At 40.6% G+C, this 13,989-nt stretch overlaps 1 protein-coding gene across 1 annotated transcript in view; it reads right to left on the bottom strand.

The window, feature by feature from the left end:
* The window catches only part of HPSE2 (heparanase 2 (inactive)), a 2,768,318-nt gene that overhangs the window by 1,025,524 nt on the left and 1,728,805 nt on the right, over positions 1-13,989 (bottom strand). The window contains exon 6 of the mRNA XM_069611539.1: positions 544-591. Within this exon, the coding sequence (XP_069467640.1) occupies positions 544-591 (48 nt within the window). The remainder of the gene's footprint in view (positions 1-543; positions 592-13,989) is intronic.

Genomic DNA, 13,989 nt, shown 5'->3' with positions numbered 1-13,989 from the left:
ACAGAACTCTTTAGACCAAATTGATTCTTCCAATTAAAGCTAGATTAGGCGCCCTTGCACTACAAAAGAGACAACGGAATAAAACACACAGCATATTTTAGGTAAAACACCTTTAAGAAAAAGATAATCTGTCTACAAGAATGCATTTGCACAGTTGTCTTTAGCCACTAGTTGCGTGAATTCAGCTTTCTCAAAGGATCCGGGAATTATTATTGTTGATAATTAAAGAACAATTTTTTATCAACTATAACATAATCAGATATTTATTTTGCATGGCAATTCCGATACCATTGTCTCGGTAGTAAGTAGCATTTGCGCTAAAGCTGGGGATTATATGTGTGTTTGGGTCTAATTCACAGAAGCGTTTCATAATGGCAAAACCCTATCGGAAAACGCTCTGTGACTTTGTCTCGTCATACAAAGTTGAAGCGAGATATACGATTGTGTCTGTATCACTACTGTCTCATTGTACCTCAAGCCTTTGCGACGGGACAACTATATGTGCAGACCGTGTGAGAAGCTCGATTAATGCAGAATACCTACTGTTGCCAGGTAACAGCATCCACTGTGCTGCCAGCCACCTTCATGAACCTGCAAGGAAACAAAAGAGGAAACTGTATGACCCGGGCTGGGGCAAGCCGCTGATACTGATGTGAATCTCATGACAGAGAAAACTATGTAATAAGATTCTTAGTCCAATTTGAACTGATTGATAAACAATTATATTAAGATAGTAGCAGACTCTCAAGAACAAGATGCTGCCTTCTAGACACTGCTACAAAAACAAAAGCCCGATCCCTAACTGCAGTAATCACAGCTCCCAACACAACCTCATAAAAACTAGATATCAACTGAATTTTCGAAAAATCGAGATGCTATGCATACTATTTTCTGGCAAAGCATTTTAAAGTTACTTACCCATGCACCGATTCTATTTGTCACTAAAGGTAATGCTTCCAGGGAACCTGTGGGCTTGTGCAGCAGGTGGAATCTTATTTGACATATAGCCTACAGTAATGCATGCCCATTTGTCACATAACAGAGGGCGCAAAAAATGCGTAACAAAGACTGACTAGGAACGGTTGCAGAGGCTCGTCTGACTATAATCGACTACAATGGGAATATTGATAAAAGGATCATGAAAACCAACGGCAAAGAGCTTCAAAATAATACCAAATATTCAAACATGCTCCAATAATTTACCAAGAAAGGCAAAGCTACTGAAGTGGCAACCACCAGCACAAACTACCAGAGCGAAAGCAAGAGTCTATGATTTTTAAGCACCTCTCCACAACATCATTGGAATTGCCACAGAAGATTAAGACATACAAGTAACAAACTATACAGACTCCCAATGCAAGCAAACTATGGTAATAAAAAAAACATCTAAATTTAAAATATGCCTCTGTCTTTAAACGAATACTCTTTGAATGTTAAGGCAATTTCATATTTCGACTGCCCTGAATTTGAGAGTGAATGAAAGCATTACGTAAATTAATGTTGCTATGGAATGAAAAACACATGAAAAATCGGTTGACCTGATCTGTTGGTGCAGAAAAAGTAGTATGCACTCTTTAGAGTTAATGTCATGTATACTTTACAGTTTAAGAATAAATCTGATTCAAAAACTTAATTCAAAGGACCTTAAACTAATGACAACTGATTTGTCAAAAAGAGTCAAAAAGTAGTTTATAGTCTAGGTTAAAATCAATTATATCTGTTTAGTATTAGTCATTTGAAATATACAGGAGTTCATGTTCAATGAGCTGTAACATAATTGTAATGCATAAAAGTGTTACACAAGACATTTGCACATGAGATTTACGTCATGGTTCATGTTCGTTCACTTGTATGGTGGAGAGGAGGCACAGCTCATGAGTTACGATTCCTCCTCACCCTTCCTCTCAAACATGCAAATACACCAGCATTTGCACCAGCATGTATTTTCATGCTGGTTCAAATGCTGCAGATTTGTATGGAATCCTCCTGCATTTTACAAGACCGAAAAGCACGTGGATTCCACAGAAATCCAATTTAAATGCTCATTGCATGCTTTAAGGGCAGGAGGCGTTTACTCATTTTATCAGCAAATAGGCCACCATTTTACACCCCCCTTTTGGACTGCGCCATTCAAAAGATGGAAGTTACTTGGAGGGTATAAGTGTAAATCTAGCAGGACCCCTCCGCCTAATTTAAATTGAGCAAGAAAATGAGCTAATTCGTTAAAATATCAATTTCTGCCTGTGTCTGAGTTTGCCAAGTTAAAGATAAAAATTAACAATTGTCCCGATGCCTTTGATAAGATTACTAGGCACCAACCAAAACAATTTTTAAACAGGGCCGGGCTGGCAAAAAATAGCAGTTGTAAAGAGAGGAATGTGATTTTTTGGTAGCAGAACACTACATTTGTTTTATTTTAGTTTGGTGTTTTACATTGCACAAACATTGAACACATAATACTTTGATGTGCGTTCAAGGTAGGTTGCAGATATGGTGCAATTGCAAAAAAACAATAATATTGGTAATGTAGTAGATCAGTCATCGTACTAGAGGGAATACATTTCTCATACAATAAGTAACACTTGAATATGAGGGCCTGAGATATCCATAGAGAGATCACAGGGTCGCTGAGAAGTGCTAGGAGTTGTAAGAGGGTACAGGGACGGTCCAGTGGGTGAGGGAAGAGGTGCAGCCTAACAAAAAAGGGAAGTTAGGCGGTGGGTGGGAGGATCAGGGTAAGGGTTTCCTTTCAGGGAACACAGTCATTGTGAGGGCAGAGATTTCTATTGACAGGGACATTTCTTCAAGTTTCTCTTGAAGCTGGGGTAGTTGGGCTCCAGTCCGAGGTACTTGGGACGGTATTCCAAGGGGTTCAGACGATGGAGTCCTGCGTCCAATTCGTTTTTTCATAAAACTGTCTATAGTGAGTTCATTCCCTCTGCCTGATCTGAGAGTTTTTGTTGTGTGGTAAAGCTTCAAGACAGGTGCACGATGCTTGGGATATTTTTTTTTTTTTGCATCTGATTTGGGGGTGAGTTTGGCATTAACTGAGAACCATTTGAGGGTTTTAAGTAAGGCAGGCACCAAGGAGTGCACAGTGAGTGCTGTTGGTGGTGGGAAGCTATTTTCCTAGGATTGAACCTTGCACGACACATCTGGAAAAGAAACGGCAAATGAACATTATCGGCGAGACTACCTCCTTGAACCTCCTACCTTTAAGAAGTCGTGGAATAATATAATATGTTCTTTCTCTACTCCACACAGCTATTGTCATATTTAAATTAGTCTGAGCTAACATGCCAGCTATCCTAAAAAAATACCAATTTAGGAGTGCGGCTAAGCTGGCCTGCAAGAAACAAACCGGAGAGCTAAAAGCAAAGAGATCTATATCCAAGAGGAAGAGAATCAACGAAAAGATCAGTACATTGAATACTCCTTGGCAGTAGTTGAAGCTGTTTGGGATAAAAGGGGCGAACCACATATGGCACAAGATTAAATTACAACCTATTTGAAACCTGTTAGCAAAACCAAAGAAAAGAGTAGTACTATGGAGGATGGGGTAGTTTCGCAAGGGGAGGGTAACAATAGGGATGACATTGCTGAATTGGAGCCCATTGATAATAATTCTTTACTAAATATGGTGCTAAATTTGCAAATTGCAGAGTATAGGGGTAGAACTAACAACAAAGGCAGCCCAAATTCCTCCATTTGATGTTGAGGTAATATCACCAATCTGGAGAAAACACCTTATCTGGATGAGATTGTGGAGAGGGTTTACGCATTGTCTCCGATAAGGATGAATGTGTCTATATCCTCATCAGATTCTTCTGGGGAAGATTCTATTTGCGAACCTGAGCTTCCAAAAATATCAAAAGCCCTGTTCACTATTTGTAGCTCCATTTATAAAAAACAACATATAATGAAAGAGGGTTTTGCTAGATAGGTGGCCGTGATCCTCAACATGTATAAACCAATGGAGGGCATTCCCGTACCAACGATACCTCCCATTCCTGCTATACCTCTTATACCTATTGCACCTAATATGGACATTATTCAAACTTCTTGCTGACCCTCTTTCACCTCCATCATCCCTGACTGCCTTTCTGCCATCCATGCCTGGTGCACTTCCAATGATCTCTGTCTCAATGTCAGCAAAAACAGAGATCCTTCCCATTGGGACCCCAGCTCTCGACTTCTTCCCTTCACTCTGCCCTTCCTCCATGGGCTCTCCCCCGCTTCTTCCTCTAAAGCCAGAAACCTTTGAATTATCTTCGAATCCTCTCTCTCCTTCCTCCCTCATACTCAGAACATGAAGGCCAACTTTCAGCTCTTGCTTCTCAAAGGAATTCTACCTTTTCACACCTTCCCCTAGAAGCTCAATGTTACCCGAGCCTTGGTGCTCTCTAGGCTTGACTATTGCAATAGCCTCCTCCTTAATCTTCCCTCTTCCACTCTGCGTCCTCTCCAGCTAATCCAAAATAGGGCAGCAAGACATATCCTTGGCCTCAGGCCCAGGGACTGCATCTCTCCTGCCCTAAATAGTCTTCACGGGCTCCCGGTTGCTTCACAGATTAAATTGAAATCCCTCTGTATCATCCACAAGGCTTTATGGGGCCGGGCACCACGCTATCTGCAACTGTCTCTTACTAAATGTTCCCCCTCTAGACCCCTACACTCTTCTCGCACCAACTCTTTATGTGTAAACAGAGGGCAGGAGGTCGATCTCTTTCCTCAGCTGGCTCCCTTCTTTGGAACAGCCTTGCCCTCCCTCTTCATCTTGAGCAGGTCGTTCTTAAATTCCAGAAGCTCCTCAAGACTTTCCTCTTTACTTCCGTCATGCCCCCACTCTCCTCTGCTAATCTCACAGTTGCTTGTTTGGTGTTCAGGGCCCATATGCATCTCTGGGGCTCTGACCTCCCACACTGAATCCCCCCACAGCTTCTGTCTATCCTCAGCACTTGCCACGGCTCACCCTCCACCCTGGAGGTTCGCACTTACCTTACATTGCACTTCTTTTTTTTCTCAAACCATGAGCAACCCAGCACCTATCCCATTCCCCCTCACTTCTACACTTGCACGTTCTGAACACTCACAAGGCATAGTTGGTTTGTCTCCCACTCCCCCTTCCACTGTATTAATATTTTTATGTCATTTTTACATCCCTTGTCCCATCCCTGTTCTACTGTGGGAGCTTTTAAACAGTATTTACTGCCTGCATAAGCGCCTAACAAGCAAAGAATAAATAAATAACAAGCAAAGAATAAATAAATAAATGAGGGATGTAATATGTTCGCAGGAGACTGATAGATATAGTGGGGACCGTTGTAACCCCTATGATTCCATACTCACTGTCCATGATGATACATGTTGCTCCCCTAATGATGCTATTGAGAACAGTTATCAGCATATAAACAAACTGCCCCCAGTACTACCTCTAACCAACAGAGGTCTTGCATAGTAAATAAAAAACAGAAGAAGAAAACTCTAAAGAGGGCATCATTATCCTTGGCTGATACTACAAGATCTGGAGTGAGATCTGAAGAACTGAAAGATAAATTCCAGTTGATCAATGAGACACTCAGTAAAACATTATCTAGGCTAAGCACTAATAAAAACAAAAAATCAAATCAATCAAAGTGGGCAATACACACTAAATGTTCAGAAACTTAAGATTAAAAAAGATAGAGGTTTGGAATCTTGGTTAGTTAGTGAAGACCCTAAAAGAAAACAGAAGAATAGAGTCCAATTTACTGAACCAGCAGGAATAAAAAGTTGATGAAGAGATTAGCTAAACGGATGGGCATAACATGATAGACTCTAGGGTTTTAACTGATCAATATTACATTGAGACTCAGGAAAGGATGATTAGCAGTGCTTTTGGACAAAATGATACACTTAGCGCCACCTCACATAGTATCAACAAAATTCAAATTGTGCATAGCAATGCCACGGCCACCTCAATAGATCAAACGTGCTTGAACTTATCCATCAAATCACAGAACTGAATGCGATCCCGTCGCAGGAGATTACACTTGTGGAAATTCCCAGAGTTAATAGTGGCCCGAATGAGGCAATAGTACATGTGCTGTCCCCTATTATCTGTGAATGCATCATGTTATACGCCAATGCCCATAGAGAGATGGGATACGAGTTTACACGTATGGAAAATACTTTGACAAAGGTATATAGGAATAAAGTGAGGGTGTCACAGGGACTGAGGTTGGAGAGGGTCCAATAAGTATTAATACATTGATTCACCGAATAGTTAAAGAACTTAAAGAAGCAGGGGTGAACACAATGGATATTAAGAATACAGAATTTCTGGATGATGGTTGTGAGTCTCTCGAAAGACCTAAGTGGCAGTGCAAAGAGGAGTTATATGTTATATCATGGAATTCTAGAGGCCATCATTCATTTGTGTCGAGTAGGATGGGTATGGGGACTCTGTTAAATGCTGATATATTCGCCTTGCAGGAAACCTGGCTGTCAAGATTTTGTATTGGATGGATATGACATTTTTCAAAAAAAGGCTAACTATACGGGGTCAGGAAGACCTTTGAGGAGTTTGATATTGGGAGCCAAGAACCACCTAATGCTAGCTGAATATAAGAAAAAGGTAACCCATCCCTCTACATTGGCAGCTATGATGGAGACAAATATTGATGGCAATATCTTTAAAATATCAATTATAAACATATAAACCTCCTAATGAAACAGATTCACATCAAATCATCAAAGAACTCGATAGTATAATTCAGGATTGGACGTTAGCAAACCCAAATGCTTTATATATCATAATGGGCGATTTGAAGTTTAAAAGATTTATACCCTCACTTAGGAAAGTCAGAGATATATTCCCCATTACGACGAACCAGCGGGGAGCCACGATAATCCTAGAGATGACTGACAATCCAACACCTAATGAGAAATGGCAAACCTTTGCCTTTCCTAATGATCTATGCCAATTGTTCATAGATAATGTTGAAAAGAAAGTATGTTCATATACATGGTCTGCTAGGACTTTTTACTCATGGATCGACTATGTATGGTTTCCTAACTCAATGGTAGGACTACTGTGTCACCTCAGCCTTGTGCCCACTCAACTCAGTGATCATGTGGTTCAAAGGTTTAGTATTCATGTGAAAGTGGTAAAAAAAAACAATTAGCAGCAGGTTATAGAATACATTTGAGTGAAAACAGAATATACTGGTCTATCAAGAATATGGAAAGATATGTTGGCTTTTTTGAGAATATCTTGATGGGGATGCAGCCATTAGAAAATATGTGTGCAGAGAAATTCTCCATTCTTGGAAAAAAAGCTCAACAACATATCAATGAGGTGGAAAACAGACCTCGAGACAAAACCACTGCAATAACAAAAACTTATGATGTTGTTATTGCCAGAGAAAGGAAAAAATATAATAAGGAAATCCTTGGTGTGAAGAAAAGCTTATGTAATGATATACTTAAGGAAAAATAATGAAGGAATTTAAGAACTAAATATACATTTTTGGTCAAAAGGCATAAGGCGTCAGAAGCCTCCCTCAGATGGTTTTGATTGCGCAGTACGTTCAAAAACTGTGATGGCAGTAGATTTTGGAATTTATATAAAAAACTATGTTGCATCCTATAACATTGTTAAAAAAGAGAGAATCCCTATATCTGAGATCAATTGATCAAACATATCAGATTTCACTATAGTGCTGACAAGGATATGTATAACAAAATATTTGTTGGATTGGATGGAGAGGAGCTTTGTGTGGAATGCGGTCTGGATAATATTGAGAGAATAATAAGTTGAAACCTTCTAAAGTGACAGGCCCCTATGGTATACCTAATTTGATATATATGCATAGACCACCATTTTGGGCAACAACATTCTCACTCCTGTCTACTACAATAGTGAATACAGGGAGTATACCAACTAGTTGCAAGGCCTCTTTTGTTATTCCCATTTATAAAAAAAGGCGCTAGAGAATATTCTATCAATTACAGAATGTTGGCAATGTCTGATGCCTGTTCCAAAATGTTTGCACAAATTCTGTTAGCGGAACTAAATATATGGACTAAGCAGAACAATATACTATCAAAACTCCAAACAGGGTTCAGACATGGGATGGGGACTTTGGTCAATGTGTGGACATTGCAGTACTTGATACGCCAAAGTCTCGCTTTGAGACAGAAACCCTTGTATATCCGGTTTATTGATTTTAAGGGAGCGTTTGATGCAGTAGACAGAGAAATCTTGTGGAAGAAATTAAGAGAGGGTATACTGAACCCTATTATTTTATATTTTATACAAGAACTATATACTGACAATGTTACACAGATTCGATTAAATCAAGAGGGCAGATTGAGTGAAAAATACTGATCAACCTGGGCATCAAACAAGGATGCCCTCCAGCACTCACACTCTACAACATATATGTGTCTGATCTACTAAAGTTCTCAGGTGGTATTAGCAATTTCCCTCCTAAAATTGGTGACACACACATAAGATGGCTAGGCTATGCTGATGACACACTATTATTACATCATAAACCTATAGGGTTACAGCGTAGCATGGATAAACTGTGCGAATATGCTAAAAGAAATAACTTAATCATTAATTACAACAAAACCAAAATTATGAAGGTTGGCTCCCAAATTAGCAAGACCAAAAAATGTGTGTGGAAGATGAAAGGAGAGATCATAGAGATTGTGCACTCATATACTTATCTGGGTATCCTTATATCTGATACATTGAGTACCCAATTGCTGGAGAACTTTATTGGTCAAAAAATCAAGCAAAGAGTTAGGGTTATCACAAATTTAATAAGACATAAAAGTGGATAAAGTGGATTAAGTGGAAAAAGTGGATCGAAGTCTGGTAAAGTTATATAAAACATGCTTAATTGCATGCCTAGCCTATGGTCTAGAGGTATTTACGGTAAAGGAAATAAAATGGCTCAAGAAATTAGAGGTTAAACTATAGCGTAGAGTCTTGGGTTTGCCGAGAAGTGCCCCAATAGAAGGTATCAACTGTGAACTTGGCCTAACTTCTCTGAATACCCTAATGAAAATAAGGATGGGTATTCATTATATAAAAATTCTCAGTAAATTGGAAGACAAGGATTTACTCTACTCAGATTCTGGCAATTATATTATAAACAATGGTACTGGAGGTATATTGAAAGAATGGAAAAAGGATGGGAAGACTTTCTTCGATGATATTGGTTTTAATTGGGACAATGATGCCCCACTATTGGTCATGGAAACTAAAATCAAACAGTTGGTTAGTATTTGAGACCGGGATAACAATCTTTCTAAATTGGGCACCATGAGGAAGTACGAAAGCTCCGTAAAGCAAAGTTTCCTAGTGGATACTCCTTCAAGATATCTAACGAACCACTTTGATATCAATGTTAGAAGATTTGTGATGAGACTAAGACTGGACCTGCTACCAACCCTATCAAGAACAGGGGTTTGGTTCGAGATCCAATATGAGCTTAGGCTTTGCAGATTCTTTAAAGAGAAAGTTGAAAATTCTAGACATCTGTCATGCCTTCATGGAAGGTTTGGGACCGGTGGAGGTGCCATTAGAATATTCCCTCACGGGACCGGTGGAGGTGCCATTAGAATGTTCCCTCACGCTCTCGCCATCTCTGCGTGGTGCAGTCTAGTTGTTTGCCAAGATGGCCGCCTTCTGACATATCAGGCCATTGAGAAAGTGTTTCGGTGCATTGCACCTTGTTTCTTTGTCCATGTTAGCTTCCTTATTGCCCTTTTCAGCCTGCAACTGTCTTTTGGTTTGTTCAAGCCTTGTGAGCAGTTTGCCTCCCCTCGTGGTTCCTCTCACGGCCTAGTTCTCCTTCACTTCAGTGCGGTGCTTCTGCAGCCGCACTCTCTGTCTCCCTCTTGCTTCCTTCCTCCTTTTGCCCGTACCTGTTTATTACGCTTTCCGCGTCGTTGGGAGTACTTCTCTTCGCTCTCGTTCTTACCTTCCAGAGGTCTTCCCGGAGTCTTCCTTCCTTTTCCTTCCTTGGCTATCGCCGCCTCAGGATCTTCCTTATTCTTACCTACTGCATCCTTCACTTCTGTTACCGAAGGTTGCATGCCCTGTTCCCTTGTCACAATGCATTGAGTACAATCCACCTTCTTCTGAAGCCTGCAACAATCCGTTTGGTCTGCAATCCACCTTCTTCCCAAGCCTGCAATAATCTGTTTGGTCTTCTCTTGGAGGTACACCATGTATTGGAGACCTAAACACCCAGACTGCAGAAACTACATTCAGAGAGACCCCATCCACAGCCTTACTTGCACCTACAGGGTTTTATGCCAGCAGGATTTTCCCTGTCATTGGGGGCTCACTGCCGGGGAAATCACGCTGTTGGGTAAATTCCAGCTGACAGCGTGGCATCCAGAAGAGAGAGGCCTTACTTACATCAAAAGAAAAAAGACAAGAAAGGGAAAGACACATGGAAGACACGAAGGCAGAAGAAGAAAGATCTGGAAGATAGCTCAACGGATGAAGCAGGTGAGGAGGAAGGGAGGGAGGATTCATCTGATCTTGACAACATCTTCTAACAGTGTGTCACAAATTAGAGGAGACTCATAGAAAGGGATACCATAATACCATAATATGAGATTTAAAATGTTTAATTATGCTTCAGACTTGTCCTGGGTGAAAATATATGCTGGCAAGTCCACAATACTAAATGTTACTACTTTCCATATAAGGAATACAGTATGTTTGTTTTTAGAAAATATGTAATGCCCAACGAGAGGCAGTTCGTTTTTATAGATTGTGTGATCATTGTTAATGATATGATTATGTTTTTAGAGTTTGTATAAACATTTTTAAATCTGATGAATTTTCCAATGTTAATTATGAAATGTGATCACATGTATGATTTTAATGTAGCATTTATAAAATATTGAAAGATTTATTTAACCAATAAAAACAAAAAAGTAAGGTTTGGGGCCAGATAACAGCCATGCAGCATGGGTTTGCAATAACTGTTGAATAGATGCTTTATTGAGTGTCAAATAAAGGCTGCTGCAACGGTCTAGGTTGGCTAGGTTGAATGCTCTGGTTAGGTCAATTCTGACAGTCATTATTAGGAGAGTGATCATCATTAGGGCTTTGTGAAAGCATCATGGAGCAAGACACAGACAACAGACTTAAAGTTTAAAATAAGATAATTTATTAAAGCAAATGTCAGCATGGTTGAAGGCCTAACTTGCCCTATGCTAAGGTGGGATTTCCTTACCTGAATGGAACTAAGGAAAGTCTAAGTCAAAGAGTTCAACTTAAAAGCCTGTCTGTGTCTAAAACCTATCCTTGCCCTCACAATTAAAGCTAAATCATGTGTAGAGAAGTCAATAATCAAAGAAATGGTGTTCGACACAAAGTCTGAGCTAATCCGAGCTCTTAGACTCCTTTTTGGCTTCCCTTCCCCAAGTTCAAGAAATTTCTGTTTTTTCCATAGACGCAATGGAAATACAAATTTGCTCAAGTCTGCAGCCCAAACTGCTGGATGGATTTTTACAAAATTTGAGTCAGGAGCGGCGGCTTGCTCCCGAAAGCGTGCTTTTGTAAATTTGGTGTAAATCTGTCTGGTGTTTTTTTTTTTAAACGGCCCAAAAGTAGGTTAAAAGAATGTGTCATATATGCGCTTGGTGCGCAGACTCACTTCCCTGTTCGCTCTGCGGACAGGCCTCTGATTGGCCCAGAGAGCAACGTGATATCTGCACACATCCGATGTGACTGCTGATTGGATGGTGAAAAGCGTGAGGCGCATCATATTTTCCGAAACGCCCGCCATGTAGGGTCCACGGACAGCCGCAACTGACAGCAGACAGATCGGGAAAAAGTCTGGAAAACACAATTTGGGTCATTTGGTGTTGGAAAGAGAGGCTGGGAAGGGTGGAGGAGTGGAAAAAAGATGATATGGAGCTCTTTGTGTAGGTGAATGAAGAGGAAACAGGTGGCACGGTATCGGACACCGCAGTAGTCCACGGGCAGAGTCCTGGCCGGACAGCTTGAGACACACGTTTGGGGTCATATGGTGTGTGGGATATTTTGACCCATTCCAACAGACCCCACTGCATCACTTTACAAATGGGTACACAGCCAAAAATGGATGCGATAACCCCTGTGTGCGGAAAAATCTGCAAAACTGCGTTTGGGTCACAACCATAAAAGGCTGCACACCCCTGCCACACACAGTCAAGGGGGGGTGAAACCATAATTATCACTGAAGGAGCATGCCAGTGGAATTTGCCACATTCAACATGGAGCAAAACAGCAGAAGTGGGCTGAAAATCGAAATTGCTTTTAAAATGCTAGCTTTGCAACCTTCAAAGTGCTGTTTTGGCGCTAGATCCATTTATTTTCCAGTGAATCATTGAAATGAAAAGGGGACTGAAATTACAGATCATCCAGGTGGCTCAGAGGAGCCAGTCCTCATTGACTGGCAGCAGCTACGAAATGTATCTCATGAAAAAGGCAGCCCAGCAACATTTGTTTTCAGTTGCACTGGAAAAATGCAGCTAAAATGCAAACATGTAACAATTTCAGATGTGCAAAGAGAACTCCAAGCAAAGGCTGGATACATACATACAGACTGAAAACAAATCCCAGCACTCAAGGGAAGAACTAGTGCTGAATAAAATGTGTGTGCTGCAGAGGAAACTCTGATGTAAAGGATTCAGTTTAAATGGGCTTTTTCCATGAAGAAAGTGCAAAATCGCCTGTTATAAAAGCATGTTTTGGTTGAAAGGCTTAATTCTTGAAGACATGTCATAGGATTGCTAATGTCAAAATACACTGATAAACTGTGTTCAATTTATATGTTTTAATGAAAGGTGTAGGTAACTTAAAGTTAAAACCCAGTCCTGAATTAATTAACTATTTAATTCTGATCTGACAGCCTCAGCCTGGTAAAGAGTGACACCTCACGGCTGGCAGGAAAGGACTAATTGCTGCTGGGAGGTTTTCGTATACTCAGGACACTGAACTCATCAGACTTTCGTCTGGGCCCCAGCCAAAGACAATGGCAGGCTTGAACACTCATCCCCACAGGGGAGGGGCAGGAAACTTCCCTCTCAAGGAAGAGGACCCCCACCCTGATTAAAGGAATTTGACAGCTGTTGCCAGTTGAAAGAAAAGTAAAAAAAAAACTGCTAAGGACTTTGGTGGTTAAATGCCTATTTGTAATTCAGCTTCAAAGACTTTTAACTTGGGCACGAGATGGAAGATAAATCTAAACGTTGGTAGTTGTTAATCTAATTTTAAGTTCTTCCTTTGAAGACGTGATAGAACTCTGTATTGCATAAGGTACACAAGTTATGAAAAAACCCTGATTACGCCAAGACTATTAATGCTGCAAATCTAATATTGTATACCCGTGTTCTAGGGGTGATTGCACAGATATGTACTGAATTAAGAATTATTAGGCCAAACCTTTATGATCAAAATTGTCAAAATTCCACAGAAAGACAAAGCCAGCTCTCACTGATGTGGGAGTTGGATGTAAATGTAACCCAGAAAATATGTAATGCATGTGTCTGATTTTATTAACAACACAGACACACTGATTCCTGACTACATCCTGATTTCCGCGTGGCGCCCTGGTCCAGAATTCTTCAACTTGTCCTGATTCCAGACTTCTTTGAAAAGCCAAGGCCTCAGCATTTGCTGAACTATTTTCAGTTACGCCCAAATCCTGCAAACATCCCAAAACAACTTCAGGGAAATAATTCTGATCCAGTCTGGCTTGCTACCATTCATGCTTGCCTGCTGAAACTCGCCATCCCGCCGATCTACGGTGTCCAGTGAGCAGAAGGGCCAATCCAATCCAATCTGAGGTGTCAGTACAATTGACCAGAACCACCCAGAATTGATCCAATTCCACCGGAGGTGCGCTGCGGTCTGTAGACCTGATCCATGATGACCAGAACATGACGGTCCAATTTTAATTTACAGTGGACTGTGAGTATCAACAG

Source organism: Ambystoma mexicanum, chromosome 8, assembly GCF_040938575.1.
Source record: "Ambystoma mexicanum isolate Mex_15411 chromosome 8, UKY_AmexF1_1, whole genome shotgun sequence".
In the NCBI taxonomy this organism is placed as follows: domain Eukaryota; kingdom Metazoa; phylum Chordata; class Amphibia; order Caudata; family Ambystomatidae; genus Ambystoma; species Ambystoma mexicanum.
This window is presented reverse-complemented; position numbering and strand designations above follow the sequence as displayed.